General features: G+C 42.8%; 1 protein-coding gene across 3 annotated transcripts in view; it reads left to right on the top strand.

The window, feature by feature from the left end:
• LOC109908764 (RNA-binding protein 33) overlaps positions 1-15,387 on the top strand; it is a 45,189-nt gene extending 29,802 nt beyond the window's left edge. For all 3 annotated transcript variants that reach the window (XM_020507447.2, XM_020507448.2, XM_031796263.1), the window contains exons 14-19: positions 166-468; positions 1,294-1,932; positions 9,101-9,268; positions 10,155-10,424; positions 10,599-10,687; positions 10,830-15,387. In XM_020507447.2, coding sequence (XP_020363036.1) covers positions 166-468; positions 1,294-1,932; positions 9,101-9,268; positions 10,155-10,424; positions 10,599-10,687; positions 10,830-10,878 — 1,518 coding nt within the window. In that variant the 3' untranslated portion in view covers positions 10,879-15,387. The remainder of the gene's footprint in view (positions 1-165; positions 469-1,293; positions 1,933-9,100; positions 9,269-10,154; positions 10,425-10,598; positions 10,688-10,829) is intronic.
• The last annotated feature ends 6,879 nt before the right edge of the window (positions 15,388-22,266 follow it).

Raw genomic sequence — 22,266 nt, forward strand, 5'->3', positions numbered from 1 at the left:
GTGCTTTGCTTTCAATAAAAAAAACAATGTGCACAGAAGAAGAAAAATCACATTAGCTTGATATATCTATATAACCAATGTCAGTTCGGAAGTGGCTAGTGATTTTAGAATATGATTGTGATCAAAACACTAACAAAATATAAATCCCCCCCCCCCCTTCCACAGAACCCTCCTGCACTGAAAGTCCTTCCCCAGCGCAACAGCAACCTCCGCGAGCTCCCCGTGGCACCTGGCAACCAAAACATGAACAATGTCCGCCCCGCCTCGGCGCCCAACGTCAGGCCCGTTGCCAGGGCAATGCAGGCGGGGGTGCGACCGAGCCTGAACGCTTGGCCGGTCTCCGGAGGTGGCAGAGGGAGAGCCCAGCCTACTGCTGCCAACAAGGCTGCAGCACAGCTACCTGGACCACCTGAAAGAATGGTGGTTCGCAGGGATTCCACAGGCACTCAGCCAAACATAGCAGTACAGGTCAGTCCTGCACCACATGTTTGTTTCCCCGTTTTGGCCATGACCTCAACACCGTTTTATTTATTCCCTACATAGTGTAAATAGGGCTCTGGTCAAAAGTGGTGCACTGTGTAGGGAATTATGGTAGGGAATTAGGGTGCCATTTGGGACACACACAAAAGTAGTGTCTAAATAAAACGGCGTTGAGGTCATGGCCAAAACGGGGAAACAAAGGCAAACGGCTTGGATTCTCATGTGTGACTCAGTATAGTTGAGAAAGTGGCTTCTTCAGTTTCACCAATCATTTTGTATTTTTTTACCATCACATTTAAGGGGTGGCGATAATTTGATAATTTTGACAGACATTGTGCCTGTAAAATTCAGTAACCTGACATATTAAGCCGTGCTAAGCCCGCCGTGTTCAGTTAGATGGGGCAGTGAATGCTATTCTGTTTATTAATGGCCCGATCATAAGGTTATAAATTAGTTGAGACTCGTTCACCGGGGAGTCCATTGGAAACGGGATCAATATCATAGTATATTTCTCTGGGGTATCGCTTCTCATTACTGCTGTGAATGTCACACCAATTTAGACGGTTCCAGTGGTAGTCACTGCAGCTCTGTGACTGCACCCTATTCCCTATAGTGCACCCGCGCTAGTCGAAAGTAGTGCACTATAAAGGGAATAGGTTGAGGGGCACTGTGTGCCCATAGGACTTTGGTCAAAAATAGTGCACTATATAGGGAATAGGGTGCCAGTGGGGATGCCACCCATGTTACTACCCATGTTACTAGCTCATGGAGAGTGTGAGTGTGATGTTTCTCATAGTGTTTGGTTGGTTGCAGGATCCTGATGAGGACGAAGAGACGCGGCAGTACCGTCTGAAGATCGAGGAGCAGAAGCGACTCCGGGAGGAGATCCTGAAGAGGAAGGAGATGAGGAGGCAGATGCAAGCCGGCGTTCGCAAGAAGGAGCTTCTGGAGCGCATCAACGGCCAGGGTGACCCACCACAACAACAGCAGCAGAGGCAGTTTCCACCTAAACCCCAACAGCCCCAGCAAGGTTCTACTGCCTTCCCTCCTAACTTCATTCCACCGACGCCCCCCGCGCTCCGCCAGAACGTGAAGACCCGCCTGCAGATGACCAAGGGCCCGGGTCAGCAAGCCTCAGCGCCAGGCTGGCAGGGGGGCCAACAGGGGCAGAACACGGGCCCCGGTTCCAACCCTACCCAGCAGGCCCAGCAACAAAATCAGCAGCAGAGGAGGAACGTTACCCAACTGAACCCTATCAGACCAGGGGGACCCACTGCCCTGGGGAACATGCCCATGCAGGGAGCCCTGATGGCAGGTCTGAGTCCAGGCCAGGCCCAGGCTCTGGGGCCTAAGTCAGGGGTGAAGAGAACTGTGATGCAGCGAGCCAATAGTGGAGACAGAGCGGGGCCACACATCCCACAGAAAGTTAGAGTTGTCAAGCTTCTAGGAGGGGTGAGTGTCTGGTTTGCTCATTTGTTTTTAGACTTGACAAATATAGGATTGCAAAATTCTCTGAGATTCATGGAATCAGGAGGGAAATCTGAAATCCTTTAACAAGGATATCTGGAAAACATGGACATTTGGAAAAATGTACTGGAATTTTACAACCTTAGACAAACGATATCTTTATTGTTTGGTTAGTGCCTTTGTCCCTCCACCCTCCATCATTGTTCCCTTGAATTCAACTCAAGAATTTCCAGATACTTTTAAATGTCACTCACTCCCTAGGAGGAACTCATTTTTTGTAACCTATTCGGAATGACATATCTCTGTCGGTTTCATTTTGGCAAAATGGATCCAAAGTGTCTGATTCCCTTTGTTTGAGTGGTGGTATTGAGGATTAGGTGCTTCCACACCAATCTTACCTTTTAAACAATGAAAGGCGCCAGTCAATAAACTGTCTGGCATTCATCTGACATTTATCGCATTTATTTGGTAGCGACACCAGTCCACTGCCCTCAAAGGTTGGTGTCTGTCCTTTTAAAGGCAAAAAGATAAAGACAAGGGAACTTGGAAGTGTAAAACAGAAAAGAGCGTTATAAGCCAACTGTGTGTCCCCGATTAAATCCCTCCCTTTGTCAGCGTCAATCATTTTCTTCTCATTTGATCAAGTCACTGCCGCCGCCTTAATTATGAATTCATCTTGTTTGTAAACTGGAAATGGCTTTGTGTTCAAACATTCATATTTGTTGTTGAGGCCTTTGTGAGATGTGATGGTATTTTGGAGTAAGCTGCGTTGCCGCCATCCCAGAGGATAAGGCTGTAAAGGCTGAATCGCAGGCTCTCTCTCTCTCTCTCTCTGCTGCCTTAGATTAAGATAACTGGGTGTCAACCGCGTTAATAGAAACCTGTGCCGAGCTATCTGAAGTGCCGCATCTCAGAGGGAGAACGAGAGAGAGGGATGGAGCCCATAGCTGTGCTGAAAAGCAGATTCTCCTGATGCTCTCTCTTCCACATTGTTCCGCTGTCATCGACGGCAGCCTGACGATGTTCTTTCCCTCACTCTCTCCTTCTCTCTCCCCCCCTCTCGCGCTCTCCATCAGCCGTCTCTCAGGTGTGTGAGCTATAGAAACGTCAACCGTCAACCCCCGACACGTGGCAATTAATCTTCCTTTAACAGGGCGGCTCTGCGCCATAATACCTGTGTGTAAAAAAGAGTCACCACTTTTGAGGGATTTGGATTTGTATAGCTTAGGCAGCGCAGATAAGGGGGAAATTAAATTTTCATCAGACAGAACAGGGCCCTACAATGCAACACGCGGCACAAAAGCAAGTCGGGTGGGGAGTAGAGGGGGAGGGGTAAAGGGACAGGGAACATGTCACTCGGTTGTAATGCAGCTTAGCATCTGATGGGTGCAATCAGCAGCTGTAGATTTCTATAGGAGGATTAATCCATTTGCTGGGGGGGGGGGGGCAAGAGACGGGTCAGTCATATATATCACTGCTGTCTTTCTCTCCACCGTTCTCTCCCTCCCCGGTATTGATCTGTCACATTTAGAATAAGAGAGGAGACGATTTAGAATAAGAGAGGAGACGAGAGACGACCTTTCAGCTGTGTCAGCCTGTGCGTGTTTGTGTGTCGTGTGTGTATAAGCATGGTAATCGTAGGCTGCACAGCCCTAGCTATCTGTAACTCTATTTAATAACGAGTGTGTCCATCCACCATTCCGTGTTGTATCCATTCACAGCATGAGGCCCACACTGCTCCACCTCAAAGCTAATGTCTTCATGGGTATTGTGAGGTGTGAACGGGGAAGCCAGACTCGCTTCAGACATTGCTTTGGCGGTCCATTTTGGCAGGATCTTTTTCAACCATTCTGGAATCCGTGATCGGTCTGTGTTCTCTGCATCGCCGGGCACTTGTGTTGATTTCAAGGACTTAGGACTCCAGTCGGACAATACACTGTATAACTGTGTGTTAAAACCAAGAAATGTGTGGAAAGGCAATCGATCAGAGGGTATATGGCAACCTAAAATGGCAACCTATTCCCTACAAAGTGTACAACTTCTGACCAGAGCCCCCTTATGGGTAGTGCACTACAGTCAAAAGGAGTGCAGTGCCTTCACAAAGTATTCATACCACTTGACTTATTCCACATTTTGTTGTATTTCAGCCTGAATTCAAAATGGATGATATATAATTGTTGTTCACCCATCTACACACAATACCCCATAATGACAAAGTAAAAACATTACATTTTAGAAAATGTATTGAAATTGAAATACAGATTTATATAATTTACTGAAGTGTTCACACCCCCAAGTCAATGCTTTATAGAAGCACCTTTGGCAGCGATAACAGCTGTGAGTCTCTATAGGTACGTCTCTAAGAGCTTTCCACACTTGGATTGTGCAACATTTGCCCATTATTCTTTTCAAAATTCTTCAAGCTCTGTCATTCGTTGTTGATCATTGCTAGACAACCATTTTCAGGTTTTGCCATAGATTTTCAAGTAGATTTAAGTCAAAGCCACTCAGGAACTTTCACTATTTTCTTGGTATGCAACTCCAGTGTAAGTGTGGCCTTGTGTTTTAGGTTATTGTCCTGCTGAAAGGTAAATTCGTCTCCCAGTGTCTGGTGGAAAGCAGACTGAACCAGGTCCTCCTCTAGGATTTTGCCTATGCTTAACTCCATTCTGTGTCTTTTTTTTATTCTGAAAAACTCTCCAGTCCTTAAAGATTACAAGCATAACCATAACATGATGCAGCCACCCATATGCTTGAAAATATGGAGAGTGATACTCAGTACTTTTATTGGATTTGTCCCAAACATAACACTTTGTTTTCAGGACAAAGCTTTACCACATTCTTTGCAGTATTACTTTTGTTGCAAACAGGATGCATGTTTTTGGAACATGTTTTATTCTGTACAGGCTTCTTTCTTTTCACACTGTTAGGTCAGTATTATGGAGTAACTACAATGTTGTTGATCCATCCTTGGTTTCCTTCTATCACAGCCATTAAACTCTGTAACTGTTTTAAAGTCACCATTGGCCTCATGGTGAAATCCCTAAGTGGTTTCCTTCCTCTCCGGCAACTCTGTTAGGAAGGACGCCCATATCTTTGTAGTTACATGGTGTATTGATACACTATCCAAAGTGTAATAAATAACTTCATCATGCTCAAAGAGATATTCAATGTCTGCTTTTTATTTTTCCCATCTACCAATAGGTGCCCTTCTTAGCCAACCATAGCAATACCTCCCTGGTCTACAGAGATGAGGTAGTCACAAAAAAATAATGTTGACCCTTGGCCTACAATTTACGCGCCCCTACAGAAATCTAACATGATAACATAACATTATTATCAAAATCCATCTGTTTACGCTAAAGATATCTGTTTTTTTTGCCTGGGCTGCGTCTCAATCCACCGCACCCGCCGATATTACATTTCCACATCTGCGGTGAAAGGTGGCAGAGCTAGAGCGGTGTTTGTCAGACCATGAGACATCCCGAAAATCGTTCTTACAAAAACATCTAACGGTTTGGCCTGCAAACTATTATGACCACTACTAAGACTTATCATAAGGTCCCTGGTACTCATTTTTTTTAAATGAATGGAAGTATATATGGAGTTTAGTGCCTAAAATAAGGGGATAAATAAATAATTTCTTTGATCTCTCAGATATACAGTTGAAGTCAGAAGTTTTGTTTTAGGTCAGTTAGGATCACCACTTTATTTTAAGAATGTGAAATGTCAGAATAATACTAGAGATAATTATTTATTTCAGCTTTTATTTCTTTCATCACATTCCCAGTGGGTCAGAAGTTTACATACACTAAATTAGTATTTGGTAGCATTGCCTTTTAAGTTGTTTAACTTGGGTCAAATGTTTCAGGTAGCCTTCCACAAGCTTCCCACAATAAATTGGGTGAATTTTGGCCCCTTCCTCCTGACAGAGCTGGTGTATATGAGTCAGGTTTGTAGGCCTCCCTGCTCACACACGCCTTTTCAATTCTACCCACATATTTTCTATAGGATGAGGTAAGGGCTTTGATGTCCACTCCAATACCTCGACTTTGTTGTCCTGAAGCCATTTTGTCACATTTTGTCTTTGGAAGTATGCTTGGGGTCATTGTCCATTTGGAAGACCCATTTGCAACCAAGCTTTGATGTCTTGAGATGTTGCTTCAATACATCCACATCATTTTTCTACCTCATGATGCCATCTATTTTGTGAAGTGCACCATTCCATCCTGCAGCAAAGCACCTCCACATCATGATGCTGCTACCAATGTGCTTGACGGTTGGGATGGTGTTCTTCGGCTTGCAAGCCTCTCCCTTTTTCCTCCAAACATAACGATGGTCATTATGGCCAAACAGTTCTATTTTTTTTCATCAGACCACAGTACATTTTTCCAAAAAGTACGATCTTTGTCCCCATGTGCAGTTGCAAACCGTAGTTTGGCATTTTTATGTCGGTTTTGGAGCAGTGGCTTTTTCCTTGCTGAGCTGCCTTTCAGGTTATGTTGATATAGGACTCGTTTTACGGTGGATATACATACTCTTGTACCTGTTTCCTCCAGCATCTTCACAGGGTCCTTTGCTGTTGTTCTGTGATTGATTTGCACTTTTCGCACCAAAGTAGGTTTATCTTTAGGAGACGGAACGCGTCTCCTTCCTGAGCAGTATGATGGCTGAGTGGTCCCATGGTGTTTATACTTGCGTACTATTGTTTGTACAGATGAACGTGGTACCTTCAGGCGTTTGGAAATTGCTCCCAAGGATGAACCAGACTTGCGGAGGTCTCCAATTTATTTTCTGAGGTCTTGGCTGATTTCTTTTGATTTTCTCATGATATCAAGTAAAGAGGCACTGAGTTTGAAGGAAGGCCTTGAAATATATCAACAGGTACACCTCCAATTGACTCAAATGATGTCAATTAGCCTATCAGAAGCTTCTAAGGCCATGACATTATTTTGTATGTAAACTTCTGACCCACTGGAATTGTGATGCAGTGAATTATGAGTGAAATAATCTGTCTGTAAACAATTGTTGGGAAAATGACTTGTGTTGTATACAGTCTTGGCCAAAAGTTTTGAGAATGACACAAATATTAATTTTCACAACGGTTGCTGCTTCAGTGTCTTTATATATTTTTGTCAGATGTTACTATGGAATACTGAAGTATAATTACACGCATTTCATAAGTGTCAAAGGCTTTTATTGACAATTGCATTAAGTTGATGCAAAGAGTCAATATTTGCAGTGTTGACCCTTCTTTTTCAAGACCTCTGCAATCCGCCCTGGCATCCTGTCAGTTAACTTCTGGGCCACTGATGGCAGGCCATTCTTGCATAATCAATGCTTGGAGTTTGTCAGAATATGTAGGGTTTTGTTTGTCCACCCGCCTCTTGAGGATTTGACCACAAGTTCTCAATGGGATTAAGGTCTGGGGAGTTTCCTGGCCATGGACCCCAAATATCAATGTTTTGTTCCCCGAGCCACTTAGTTATCACTTTTGCCTTAATGGCAAGGTGCTCCATCATGCTGGAAAAGGCATTGTTCGTCACCAAACTGTGCCTGGGTGGTTGGGAGAAGTTGCTCTCGGAGGATGTGTTGGTACCGTTCTTTATTCATGGCTGTGTTCTTAGGCAAAATGGTGAGTGAGCCCACTCCCTTGGCTGAGAAGTAACCCCACACATGAATGGTCTCAGGATGCTTTACTGTTGGCATGACACAGGACTGATGGTAGCGCTCACCTTGTCTTCTCCGGACAAGCTTTTTTCTGGATGCCCCAAACAATCTGAAAGGGGATTCATCAGAGAAAATGACTTTACCCCAGTCCTCAGCAGTCCAATCCCTGTACCTTTTGCAGAATATCAGTCTGTCCCTGATGTTTTTCCTGGAGAGAAGTGGCATCTTTGCTGCCCTTCTTGACACCAGGCCATCCTCCAAAAGTCTTTGCCTCACTGTGCGTGCAGATGCACTCACACCTGCCTGCTGCCATTCCTGAGCAAGCTCTGTATTGGTGGTGCCCCGATCCCGCAGCTGAATCAACTTTAGGAGACGGTCCTGGCACTTACTGGACTTTCTTGGGCGCCCTGAAGCCTTCTTCACAACAATTGAACCACTCTCCTTGAAGTTCTTGATGATCCGGTAAATGGTTGATTTAAGTACAATCTTACTGGCAGCAATATCCTTGCCTGTGAAGCCCTTTTTGTGCAAAGAAATGATGACGGCACGTGTTTCCTTGCAGGTAACCATGGTTGACAGAGGAAGAACAATGGTTCCAATTACCACCCTCCTTTTGAAGCTTCCAGTCTGTTATTCGAACTCAATTAGCATGACAGAGTGATCTCCAGCCTTGTCCTCGTCAACACTCACACCTGTGTTAACGAGAGAATCACTGGTCCTTTTGTGGCAGGGCTGAAATGCAGTGGAAATGTTTTTTGTGGATTCAGTTCCTTTGCATGGCAAAGAGGGACTTTGCAATTAATTGTAATTCATCTGATCACTCTTCATAACATTCTGGAGTATATGCAAATTGACATCATACAAACTGAGGCAGCAGACTTTGTGAAAATGTATATTTGTGTCATTCTCAAAAATGTTGGCCACAACTGTACAAAGTAGATGTCCTAGGATACTGACAGACACTTCAGAACAAACTTCTTTTTGATATTGTTTTGGGACCATATGTTACTCCATGTATTGAATCTGTTATTCAATGCGTTTCTGTTGGCTAATAGCAGTAGTGCCAAATTCAATGTTTCATCCAATTTTTTTATATATTTTTTGTTGATACACTATTATTGCACACCGAGTGTGTCCATGCAACTTGTGTGACTTGTTAAGCACATTTTTACACCTGAACTTATTTAGGCTTGCCATAACAAAGTCGTTGAATACTTACTAACTCAAGACATTTTGGCTTTTAATTCTTTATTAATTTGTAAAAATGTCAAAAACAGTTCCACTTTGACATTATGAGGTATTGGGTGTAGGCCAGTGACAAATGTCAATTTAATCCATTCTAAATTCAGGCTGTAACAACAAAATGCGGAAAAAGGCAAGGGGTATGAATACTTTCTGAACGCACGGTATATAGGGAATAGGGTGCAATTTGGGACACAGCCCTGCAATCTATTTATTTTTCCCTGTGCTGTGTGATCTCCAGGGAGCAGATGTGAGTGCTATCAGCGCCCCCATCCAGCAGCAGGCCACCAGGCCAGCCCCCCATCTCCGCCAGGGCCCAGTGAGGAAGATAACCTTGGCCAACCCCCCCGGAGGACAGCCCATACAGGGCCTGGTCACACAAGGGGACAGAGGGGGCCTGGGCAACAGGGTAGGTTGTTCTCCATCCTCACACTTAGCCCCATTTCCACCACTACACAAAATACATAAAAAATGTAACATTTCCCAAATGGCACCCTATTCCCTACATAGTGCATTACTTTTGACCAGAGCCATAAGGGGTGCCATTTTGGACAGAACATGCGTTTCCTCTGATGAAATTATACAAAATTGTCTAATACTGTCATATTTGTTAAGGACTGGTGTTGTGTTTTGGATAGGAGCGGTACCTAGGTCTTTCATCTTAAATATAAATGTAAGAAATCCTCTGAGCACATGGCTATTCTCGCTATGTTTTTTATACCTCTGGCATTCCCCTGCCATTTAGTAGGTTTACCATTTTGGAGTAGCTCTAGTAATATGCCAGGCTAGTATGCCAGGTATTGTAATGTTGACAAGCTGAGAGTCGGCGTGACACAGATGCTACACAGCGTCTCCTGGCATCTCTGCACGCCTGTCAGCAGCCCGCCGTCTTGGCAGACACCCTCAGCTCGGTGACGCTGACCGGGGGAAGTCAGCCACCATGATGCCTGGCTGGTTCTCTTCTCTGTACTCTGGGGTCTCGCCCTCGATGCAGCAGATGCGCGCAGGCAGCAGTCGTCATGGCTTGACGTTGACGCCGTATGTAGAAATATGATGAGTCAATTGAGAAAAAGCAGCTCGGCAGCCTGGAGCTGTTTGGGGAAATAGAAGGGCGGAAAACCATCCGGTTGTTGAATTTTCACTCATGCTGAAGAACAGTAGACCCTGGTAGATGTGTCACACATCTCGTCTCCACTCGGCTGGATACGGAATTAAAACACCAACATGCTTGCATAAGAGGTTCAAGCAGTTCCCCCCCCCCCCCCCCCCTTTGCTTTCCTCCCTGCCTGGTACAGGTGGTTGTCCCTGGGCGTGGCAGAGCCAGAGGAGCAGCGGGGGCCGGAGGAGCGGGTCAGCTGGGGTGTGGGCGTGGCAGAGCCAGAGGGGCAGCGGTGGCAGGAGGAGCGGGTCAGCTGGGGTGTGGGCGCCTGATGCCCACCAGACAGAATCAGCGAGGGGCGGGGACAGGGGATAGCCAGGCCTGCACTGTGTCCATAGACGGCCTGTCTACATCCACCACGGACACGCAGCTCCAAAACCTGCTCAACTCCATCGGCCCCATCCAGGTATGCCTCCCTCCCCCCCATGTATGTGTCCCAAACGACACCCTTTTCTCGAACATATAGTGTGCTACTTTCAACCAGGGCCCAATATGGATGAGAGAAGCTTGAGATGAGAGTAGCAGCAGCTGCCCTGTTCTAAACGCATGCTCTTCCCTTCTTCTGCTTATTTGCCTGCAGATGTTCAAAATGCTGCCCCATCAGAGGAAAGCTATTGCCAAATTTCACAATCCCCAGCATGCCCTGAGTTTCCAAGTCAGCTTCAACAGGTAAATAAACCACTTTGTTTCACTCTCCCTTTTTTAAAACCCACAAATCCTAATGAGGTCATCTTTCTAAAAATAGGGCCTACACCTAACGCCAAATTAGAAAGCTTACTCAACGAGACATCCTCCTTTTGTAACCATACAGGCATATGATAGATTTGTCACACATTGACGTGTCACTGATTGACGGCTGAAGCGAGCGGTAGAGGAAGGCGGCGAGCGCCCGGTGCGGGGACGTCGAGTCAGATGCTTATTCAACCATGAGGCCCCCGTGTACAGCTCCTTCAGCTCGATGTAACCACATCCCTATGGAACACTAACCTACACCGTACCCTCATCCTCCTCACAACAAGCACCCCCAACCGCCTCGCCTGCAGACTGTCTACTGTGGAAATCCTCAGCACAAAGCAGCATGTTTTTTTTCTCATAGTTGAATTGCTGTCAAGGGGGGGGAGGTTCAATGCCAGTTTCATGTGACAATATGTTCATGGTCGCCGAGCTAGTGACGTTCAAACTGTGACAGAAGAAATGTGAGATATGAGAAAAGGTTTGAGTAAAAGGTTTGTGCATCGGGCACTAACGACAACAAGAGGTAGTGGTTGACACTGGATAATGGTTGCTCCCATCCTCGGCTCAGTTGTGAACACCATCGATATCAACAGTTTGAGAGAAGAGTTTTGGAGATCTGCCTGTGTATAGGCTATTGTTTTACGCTGTACCTCAAGATTTTGCTCATTTTCTGAACAGGTGTTTTGGATTCGAGGAAAGCTACTTGAACAAAGCAGGTGTAGAAGAGGAGCGAGGCTTGCCACTACATCATTTTCCTTCTGGCAGTGCCATTTTCCTCCTATAGATGGCAGCATTTGATAATGATTGTGTACACTATGGGGTGGCTTTTTGGGTAGGCCCCTTCCTCAAGCGGCATTTAGTTTCTGGGTAAATGGCACTGCCTAGTGGAGAACATGTAGGAACGTGTTAAAGCCATTAACAGAAATTCTGGTCAAATGCAGTTTGAGGGGACGATTCAAACGTACACATGCACCAGGTAATGGTTCCAAGGTTGTTCGAATAGAATCTAGATTGACTGGCCGTACAAAATATAGTAAGATCTTGTTCCTAACATTAAGACTGGATAACGTGGATAATAGTGTCTATACGTTAGGTTTTCTTCTGCACTTTAAAGTTAAATGACGTTCACTGGTAAAGACTGGTTTCATTTTCCTTCTCACTCTGAAGAGTCCATTTTGGCCGGTAACGTTACTTGATCATTGAGATTTTTATTTAGTCTTTTAATTGGTTAAACACGAATAGGCCCGCCTACATTGGTGCGATCTTGAAATGGGTTTTAGACATTATTTTACTTTTCTGCTGCACTCAACTTTAGTTTTGTATATATATATTTTTTTAGCGTATTCTGATTTCATTGGTACATGTCAGGTTTAGTGGGTGTGCTCCAGAATAAATTATCGTTACAAGTTCTGTTTTAAAGATTTTTGATTGGGTTAATGGTCCTTTGGGATAATGATTGAAATGCTGAGTATGGCCGGTAGGCTATAAAACTATGTCAACAATATCTTTCACAGATTGATTGGAAAAATAAAGACCTTATGAAGCTTCCCGAATTTTGCAGGGTACATTTTGACATTGTAGCAGATTTGTTTGAGTTGCTATAAATTCATATTTATCTGTGTTGGATCACTGATACAATGAATGTTGTTGGCCGATTTATATTCTGAAAACTATTGATATGGCTCATTTAGGAACAGTTGGAAGCCTGGTTTGGTCTGGTTTGGCATGACTTTCTGACTAGCTGATATTCATATAGAGCTTTAATTTAATAGTAAACTTTACTTTTGATTTAATGGTTAAACAAGGATACTGGTTTGTTGTTTTTGTGTTTGGCCAGAATTAAAAATGTCGTAGCAGTCTTGACCTTCTCATTGTAGTTTAGCATTCTGATAAGAGCACCAAGCCGCAAAAGGAAAGAGGACGTTTGAGGTTTTTTTGTGTTTTTTTACTTTCCAGAACAAAATTGATTATCTAGATTAATGAACACATACATGCATGCATACATAACGCACACACACAGGTATTTTGATGTCATGAGGATGTTCCCTTCCTTCAGTAGTTAATTTGATTTGGTATTGATCCATTTCAGGTTTACGGAAACCTGGTATCTGGTGCAACAAAGTCCAATTTACTTCTGAAGACAACGTATACATACTCCAGTGTTGCTGGAGGTGTAGTGAAGTTTTTATTTAGAAAATATTGTTGACATTTCCTTGCTTCCGAAAGTGGCAAACCTCGAGTAATAAGAAATGAGAATAGAACAGTCGCAGTGTAATTGCGTTATTTTGTATGTTTTCGTTCAAGTCGTTCAGAGCAATACATTTTCTGCTTCGGAAAGGTGTGGGGGCAACCATTATCAGTGTATTAGTAATGTACATAACACCAAACAAGTAGAACTTTCACCGAATGTTTATCGCTGTTTTGAGTTCTCGTTATGTGCTTTGTTGTATCAAGTTCACTTTTTATATATATCTATATAAAAAAACCTGATGTGTCCAGACTTGAATTATTCTACTAGTGTTTCGTTTGTGTGTTGAACCAAAACTGAAGAGACCCTGGACCCCGTTTCTGTTCGTACTTTTTTTTAAGGGGAAATAAATAAAATATGGCCTATATATATACCATGAAGATATGGGTATGTGAAGCCGATTTAACTTCTCCAGCCCACAACTTTGTCTGTGTGTCTAATGTCTATGTGTCTTGTGCTTTACGATTGAAGCTCAGTTCTGATGCAAGCTGTCATTCATTGTGATCTAATATTTTTCTCAAGGTATTGTTTAGTTTTTATCCCCCTGGTATTGTTTCATGTGTTGACTCCCCTCCCTGTGCTGTGTTTTACCAAATCCTTTGCCCGTTGCGCAATGAATCTTGGGATCTAGGTGTATCAGTAAGATGAGGTACTTTTTAACGTAGGCTACATATTTCCGTTACATACCAATTTGGTACAATAATATGCCATTATTTGTGGCAAGGAATCTATTGTAGTCAATTATTTGAGTATACTTATTCATAGTATATATTGAATTACCCTCATCCCTCCAACACTCAGCACTGATAATTTACAGCGTATTTTAAATGCCGATAGTATTAACTGTAAGTCCAAATCTTGTGGCAAGACGTAGAAGGGTACACGATGCTGAGTACAATTTTTAAGTGGTTTTGTTTTGTCGCTGTTCCCCTTTCGTGGTTTTCATGTTGACTCAACTGACCTAGTTTTGTTTTGTTCCTTTTGTTTGCTTTTTCTAACTGTATTGAATTTTTAATTCTGAATCCTATGGATTTAAAAAAAGAAAAAGTATCGGCTATGCCATTTTAAGTCACATTAGTATACGACATAAGTTATGTCTGGTAACGGAGAACAGGTTCATATTGGACCTATTTGTACCTTCTTTCTAAGGTTTTTATTGCCAATGTACTTGCATGAACTTTATGGTGAACGTAATGATTTTTATGTCATCAGGTTTGGAGCACTCCTCTAACGGTTTTAATGTTGATGATTTATTTATTTTTAAAGCTGCACTAATTTAGATTTTAAACGAGATGTTACATAGTGTCTTAGTGATTGACTGATCTGCTCATATTGTCTTGTTGTTTTTGCTATTGGTTATTTTAAATTTTTTAAATGTCGATGGTTTTCGCCCTGGAACATCCAGTGAACTGCTATGCTGCTTTACAATGTTACCACGGCCAAAACAAGACAGTTGGGGACGAAGTTAAATCTGGAGTTTAAAAGATCTCGGAACGACTAACATTTTGTTATTCTTCTCAGGTGTTTTGGATGGGATCCAGAAAGCGCTTTGTTTTGCAGAACCACGGCTGAGTAACCACTCTTTCTCTCCGTTATAGGTTGGATCCCACCCACTGACACCTTGCTTCAATGCTAACACTATTTGTTTGATTTGCAGGTCCTGTGAGAACACAATTGACACATTTTTCCTCATCTTGATAATTCTGTCAATTTTGCAGCATGGTTTTGGACCTCAAACACCCGTGGCCAGACTTCTCCTTATTCCAACCTCTTTTCCTGTAACCCCGCCCCCCTCCCCCCACCTCCAAGGTTGGCGTTGACTCAGTTGAGGTGTGTTGTTATTGTGGTGGTTGTTGCTGCTCTTAACCCTCTGTATCAAGCAGGGGCCTTGCCTGGATTACCTTTGTTTGTTAGCCCAATGGATGGAGGTTAACATCTCTGTGACGACACCCGGGGGTCACAGATCAGACACACTTAAAGCCACTCGCTTCCACTCCACCCAACTCATGCCAGCTATGCTCGGCATTCAAATGTTTGGTTGGATCGTGGAAAAGGTACTACACTGATTTTCTTGTGCGGTGTGCTATTGTCAAGCACTGAAAAAAACGGACTTGAATCGTTGAAAAAAATACCAAAATGTATGTTTCACATTTGTGTTGGAAGACATGTTAATCCGTCAAGATTGTACAACCCCAAAGTTTGTGATGCAATGTTGTTGTTTAAGAACTTCAGTGTTTGTCCGTGAAAGGTTTGCCTGTGATGCGTTTGTACACTGAATATTGACGCAACACGTTGAACAGTTAAATGATTTTTACGAAATATACAAGCTACAATGTACTTGGTTGAATAGTTAAGTGGTTCTTACCTAAATAAACACTTAAATGTATTTTGTCTTTTGTTTTTCTTGAAATAACTTTCGGATTGAAGACTGTGGGGTGTCTAGAGTGATGAAGATAATCATAATAGTAGTTGTATAAAGAGCTTACTAGAAGCAGATAAGAAATATGCTAAAGTTATGCTTATAAACATATTTCTATGTTATTACCACTTCCTTTGAAGATTGTGGGCATGTGCTCTTTGGGGGCTCTGTAGCTTTTTCCAAGTTACTACCAAGCATCTACAGTGTTGCAGAGACACCTAGTGGTTGGTGGAAACATTAGATGCAACCCATCAAAACTGTTTCCACTAACACCTTTAATGGAAACATCCATTTTCAAGCAGCCATAATTCAATCTGCCATTGCGGCAACATAACCCCTATGAAACCAAGTTGTGTTTTCAGAAATGTCCGGACGATTGCTCATGTTTGCAAATGTCACCAATTGTTTAAACTGTTGTTCAAACTGCAGCAGTCAGACATGAGGCCCACGCAGGGATTAGCATGCTTTATTTACCTGCTCTGTGGAATGCTTTCACTCGGCATCTTTTGTATCTGCCAGAGACCCAAGGTCAACGCTCTGGAGGAGACGTACCACTTTGTCCCTCCCAAGTTTCCACCTCACAATATCAACAACAACACATAATGTAGGTGACTCGAGAGAAGGAAGTGAAATTCCTAGTCGTGTTGCAACAGTGTTCAGACTTCAGAAACCTTGCAGTGGCCCTACCTCTTTTTGGAGACTTAAGGAGCATTTACTCTTTATCCCCCCCCCCCATCCCCCATTTTTCTTTTAGTCTTCGTTTGCTCTTACTTTCTGCTCAGTATAAGATGTACAGCATTACACATCAAATCAAATTTGATCGGTCACATATATATACACATTTAGCAGATGTTATTCCGGGTGTAGCAAAGTGTTTGTGTTCCAACAGTGCAGTAATATCAAACAATGCACACATCTAAAAGTAAAATTATGGAATTAAGAATATATAACTATCAGGAGAAGCAATGTCGGCGTGTCATTGACCATAATACAGTGTGTTTGGAGATTATTCAGACCCCTTTTTCCACATTTTGTTACATTACAGCCTTAATGTAAAATACATTTAATTGTTTTTTTCCCCCCACAACAATCTACACACAATACCCAAGAATGACAAATCAAAAACATGTTTTTAGAAGTGTTGGCAAATGTATCGCAAATTGAAAGCTGATGTCACATTTACAGAAGTATTCAGACCCTTTACTCAGTACTTTGTTGCCTTGGGTATTATGCTACAAGCTTAGCACCCCTGTATTTGGGGAGTTTCTCTTTTTTTTCTGCAGATCCTCTCAAGCTCTGTTGGGGAGCGTCGCTGCACAGCTATTTTCAGGTCTCTCCAGAGATGTTTGATCAGATTGAAGTCCGGGCTCTGGCTGGGCCACTCAAGGACATTCAGAAACTTGTCCCGAAGCCACTCCTGCATTGTCTTGGCTGTGTGCTTAGGGTCTTGGTCTAATGGAAGGTGAACCTTCACCCCAGTCTGAGGTCCTGAGCTCTCTGGAGCAGGTTTTCATCAAGGATCTCTCTGTATGTTGCGCTGTTCATCTTTCCCTCGATCCTGACTAGTCTCCCAGTCCCCGCCACTGAAAAACATCCCCACAGCATGATGCTACCACCACCATGCTTCACCATAGGGATGGTGCCAGGTTTCCTCCAGACGTGTTGCTTCACATTCAGGCCAAAGAGTTCAATCTTGTTTTCATCAGACAAGAGAATCTTGTTTCTCATGGTCTGAGAGTCCTTTAGGTGACTTTTGGCAAACTCCCAAGTGGGCTGTCATGTGTCTTTTGCTGAGTAGTGCCTTCTTTCTGGCCACTCTAACATAAAGGCCTGATTTGGTGGAGTGCTGCAGAGATGGTTGTCCTTCTGGAAGGTTCTCCCATCCCCACAGAGGTTTCTTGGTCACCTGCCTGACCAAGGCCCTTCTCCCCCGATTGCTCAGTTTGGCCAGGTAGCAAGTTCTAGGAAGAGTCTAGGTGGTTCCAAACTTCTTCCATTTAAGAATGATGGAGGTGTTCTGGACTGTGTTCTTGGATACCTTCAATGCTGCAGAAATGTTTTGGTACCTTTCCCCAAATCTGTTCCTCGACACAACCCTGTCTCTGAGCTTTACAGACAATTTCTTCGACCTCATGGCTTGGTTTTTGCTCTGACATGCACTGTAAACTGTTGGACCTTATATAGACAGGTGTGTGCCTTTCCAAATCATGTCCAATCAATTGAATTTACCACAGGTGGACTCCAATCAAGTTGTAAAACATCTCAAGGAGGATCAATGGAAACAGGATGCACCTGAGCTCAATTTCGAGTCTCATAGCGAAGGGTCTGAATACTTAATGTAAATAAGGTATTTGTTTTTTATGTTTTATAAATTTGCCAAAATGTCTAACCTGTTTTCACTTTGTCATCATATTGTGTGTGTATTGATGAGGAAAACATTTAATTGAATCCATTTTAGAATAAAGCTGTAACGTTAAAAACAAATGTGGAAAAGGGGAATCATGTGGCTATATACAGTGGAGCAAAAAAGTATTTAGTCAGCCACCAATTGTGCAAGTTCTTCCACTTAAAAAGATGAGAGGCCTGTACTTTTCATCATATGTACACTTCAACTATGACAGACAAAATGAGAGAAAAAATCCAGAAAATCACTTCGTAGGATTTTTAATGAATTTATTTGCAAATTATGGTGGAAAATAAGTATTTGGTCACCTACAAACAAGAAAGATTTCTGGCTCTCACAGACCTATAACTTCTTCTTTAAGAGGCTCATCTGTCCTCCACTCGCTACCTGTATTAATGGCACCTGTTTGAACTTGTTATCAGTATAAAAGACACCTGTCCACAACCTCAAACAGTCACACTACAAACTCCACTATGGCCAAGACCAAAGACCTGTCAAAGGACACCAGAAACAAAATTGTAGACCTGCACCAGGCTGGGAATACTGAATCCGCAATAGGTAAGCAGCTTGGTTTGAAGAAATCAACTGTGGGAGCAATTATTAGGAAATGGAAGACATACAAGACCACTGATAATCTCCCTCGATCTGGGGCTCCACGCAAGATCTCACCCCGTGGGGTCAAAATGATCACAAGAGCAAAAATCCCAGAAACACACGGGGGGACCTAGGGAATGACCTGCAGAGAGCTGGGACCAAAGTAACAAAGCCTACCATCGGTAACTCACTACGCCCCCAGGGAATCAAATCTTGCAGTGCCAGACTCGTCCCCCTGCTTAAGCCAGTACATGTCCAGGCCCGTCTGAAGTTTGCTAGAGAGCATTTGGATGATCCAGAAGAAGATTGGGAGAATGGCATTTGGTCAGATGAAACCAAAATATAACTTTTTGGTAAAAACTCAACTCGTTGTGTTTGGAGGACAAAGAATGCTGAGTTGCATCCAAAGAACACCATACCTACTGTGGAGCATGGGGGTGGAAACCTCATGCTTTGGGGCCGTTTTTCTGCAAAGGGACCAGGACGACTGATCCGTGTAAAGGAAAGAATGAATGGGGCCATGTATCGTGAAATTTTGAGTGAAAACCTCCTTCCATCAGCAAGGGCATTGAAGATGAAACGTGGCTGGGTCTTTCTGCATGACAATGATCCCAAACATACCGCCCGGGCAACGAAGGAGTGGCTTCGTAAGAAGCATTTCAAGGTCCTGGAGTGGCCTAGTCAGTCTCCAGATCTCAACCCCATAGAAAATCTTTGGAGGGAGTTGAAAGATCTGCATGGAGGAATGGGCCAAAATACCAGCAACAGTGTGTGAAAACCTTGTGAAGACTTACAGAAAACGTTTGACCTCTGTCATTGCCAACAAAGGGTATATAACAAAGTATTGAGAAACTTTTGTTATTGACCAAATACTTATTTTCCACCATAATTTGCAAATAAATTCATTAAAAATCCTACAATGTGATTTTCTGGATTTTTTCCTTCTAATTTTGTCTGTCATAGTTGAAGTGCACCTATTATGATCAATTACAGGCCTCTCTCATCTTTTTAAGTGGGAGAACTTGCACAATTGGTGGCTGACTAAATACTTTTTTGCCCCACTGTATACCTTTTTATTAGCGTTGATTCAGGTTAATATGCCTACCGCACTTTATTCAAGAGGATTTGATACCTCAGTTTAGTATTAGTGATCAGCTTCTGAAAGTCATCATTTATTTTATGTTACATTTCGGTTAAACACTTTATATAAAGGGGGTATACATAGCACCTATATCAACCACATTTGATTGTTACAGTATCAAGTATCATTCATAACACATGAATTCAACATAACTCATAAGTCCCCTCAAATAAAACGTTATTCATCCATTTTACAACTGAAATGTGTATTCTTAGTGTCCCAGTACCCAACCTCCTGACACACTTCACATAACCAGTTAGGAGCAGCACAGGGTCAGCCTTAAAGGGATACTTCGGGATTTTGTCAATAAAGCCCTTTATCTACTTCCCCAGAGTCCGATGAACTCATTGATACAATTTGTATGTCACTTGAGTGCAGTTTTAAGGAAGTCGCTAACGCAATGACTGAAAGGCTATGGTATATACCAGAATGCCAGCAGTTACCATAGACTTCCAGTCAATGCACTAACATTAGTTAGCAACTTCCTTCAAACTGCATGCAGACATGAAAATGGTATCCACGAGTTCATCTGACTCTGGAGATGTATATAAAAGGGCTTCATTGCCAAAATCCTGAAGTATCCCTTAAAGACATTACCCTTATAACAGTTAAGAGGGTTAAATGCCGTGCTGAAGGCCAACATGGCAGTAGGGGATGGCACCAGCCCTGGGTATGGTGTCTTTCAAATACATAAGCTAGCTGTGCTTGATTGAGCTTGCCTGGCGCAATGGAATAGTCACCAAAGTGCAAACCCCACCTGACCCTCTGGCACTTCAGGCAGGCTCATTGAAAAGCTCCCAGTAGTTGAAAGATTTCAAATCATATTTGATCCCAGGTCTGGATGCCACCCGAGCAATTGTTTGCCGTTGTAATGCTGTGCTAAGCAAATTTAGCTGAGACCTGAAGCCTTATATTAGATCCACAAACTAATGCCTCACCCTACCCTTGAACTCAGCAGGCTAACACAGTCTTGTGGTACGCAAGAGACCCAACAAAATTAGTAACAGTAGCAAACCGTATGGCTTAATCCTACCAGATTATTTTATTTACAGAACTTTTTTGTACTCTAATGAAGAGGGAATTTTATTTTGAAGACCTTTTATGAATGATGTTGAATAAATTTATTATGAATGTTGTATGAATAAAACTGCAATGTAAAAGGTGTTATGAATACCTCCTTCATGTGAACAAGTGTTACCTACCTTCCTCACCTGGTGTGTTTGTGAACTTGCTACCTGCCCCCCCCCCCCCCCCCCCCCCCAGAACAGTCTCAATTCATCGGGGCCTGGACTCTACAAGGTGTCCAAAGCGTTCCACAGGGATGCTGGCCCATGTTGACGCCAATGCTTTCCACAGTTGTTTCAAGCTGATTGTTCTTTGGGCGGTGCACCATTCTTGATACACACGGGAATCTGTTGAGCATGAAAAACCCAGCAGCGTTATTGTTCTTAACACAAACCGGTGCGCCCGGTACCTACTACCATGGCCCGTTCAAAGCCACTTAAACATTTTGTCTTGGTCATTCACCAAGTGACATCAATAAGGGATCATAGCTTTCACCTGGATTCACCTGGTCAGTCTGTCATGGAAAATGCAGGTGTTCTTAATGTTTTGTAAACTCAGTTGCCTTCAGTAAGTATTCACACCCCTTGACTTTTTCCACATTTTGTTGTGTTACAGCCTGAATTTAAAGTTGATTCAATTTAGATTTTGTGATACTGATCTACACATTCATATTCCACAATGTCAAGGTGGAATTTTGTTTTGAGAAATGTTTACAAATTATTTACAAATTAAAAGCTGAAATGTCTTGTGTCAATGAGTGTTCAACCCCTTTGTTAGGGCAAGGCTAAATGTGTTCAGGAGTAAAAATGTGCTTAACAAGTCACATATGTTTCATTGACTTACTCTGTGTGCAATAATAGTGGTTAACATGATTTTTGAATGATTACTCCATCTCTGTACCCCACACATACAATTAATTTATCTGCAAGCTCCCTCGGTCAATTAGTGAATTTCAAGCACAGATTCAACCACAAAGACCAGGGAGATTTTCCAAAGTCTCACAAAAAAGGGCACTTATTGGTAGATGGGTAAAAAAAGAAAGAAAAAAAAGCAGACACTGAATAATATCCCTTTGAGAATGGTGAAGTTAATCATTATGCTTTTGATGGTGTATCAATATACCCAGTCGCTACAAAGATACGGGCGTTCTTCCTAACTCAGTTGCTGGAGAGGAAGGAAACCGCTCAGGGCACTAAAGGAATACTGCAAAATGCAGAATGTGGCAAAGAAATTTACTTTTTATCCTGAATACAAAGCATTATGTTTGGGGCAAATCCAACACCAAACAACACTGAGTACTACTCTTCAAAGCATCATGTTATGGATATGCTCGTTGTCAGCAATGACTCTGAGTTTTTTAGGATAAAAATGAACTGAATAGAGCTGAGCACATGCAGGCAGAATCCTAGAGGAAAACCTGGTTCAGTCTGCTTTCCAACAGACACTGGGAGACAAATTCACCTTTCAGCAGGACAATAACCAAAAACTCAAGGCCAAATATACACTGGAGTTGCTTACCAAGACGACATTGAATGCTCCTGAGTGGCCTAGTTACAGATTTGACTTGAATTGGCTGGAAAATCTTTGGCAAGACTTGAAAATGGCTGTCTAGCAAAGATCAACAACCAACTTGACAGAACTT

The sequence above is a fragment of the Oncorhynchus kisutch genome, linkage group LG18 (assembly GCF_002021735.2).
Source record: "Oncorhynchus kisutch isolate 150728-3 linkage group LG18, Okis_V2, whole genome shotgun sequence".
NCBI classification, from domain to species: domain Eukaryota; kingdom Metazoa; phylum Chordata; class Actinopteri; order Salmoniformes; family Salmonidae; genus Oncorhynchus; species Oncorhynchus kisutch.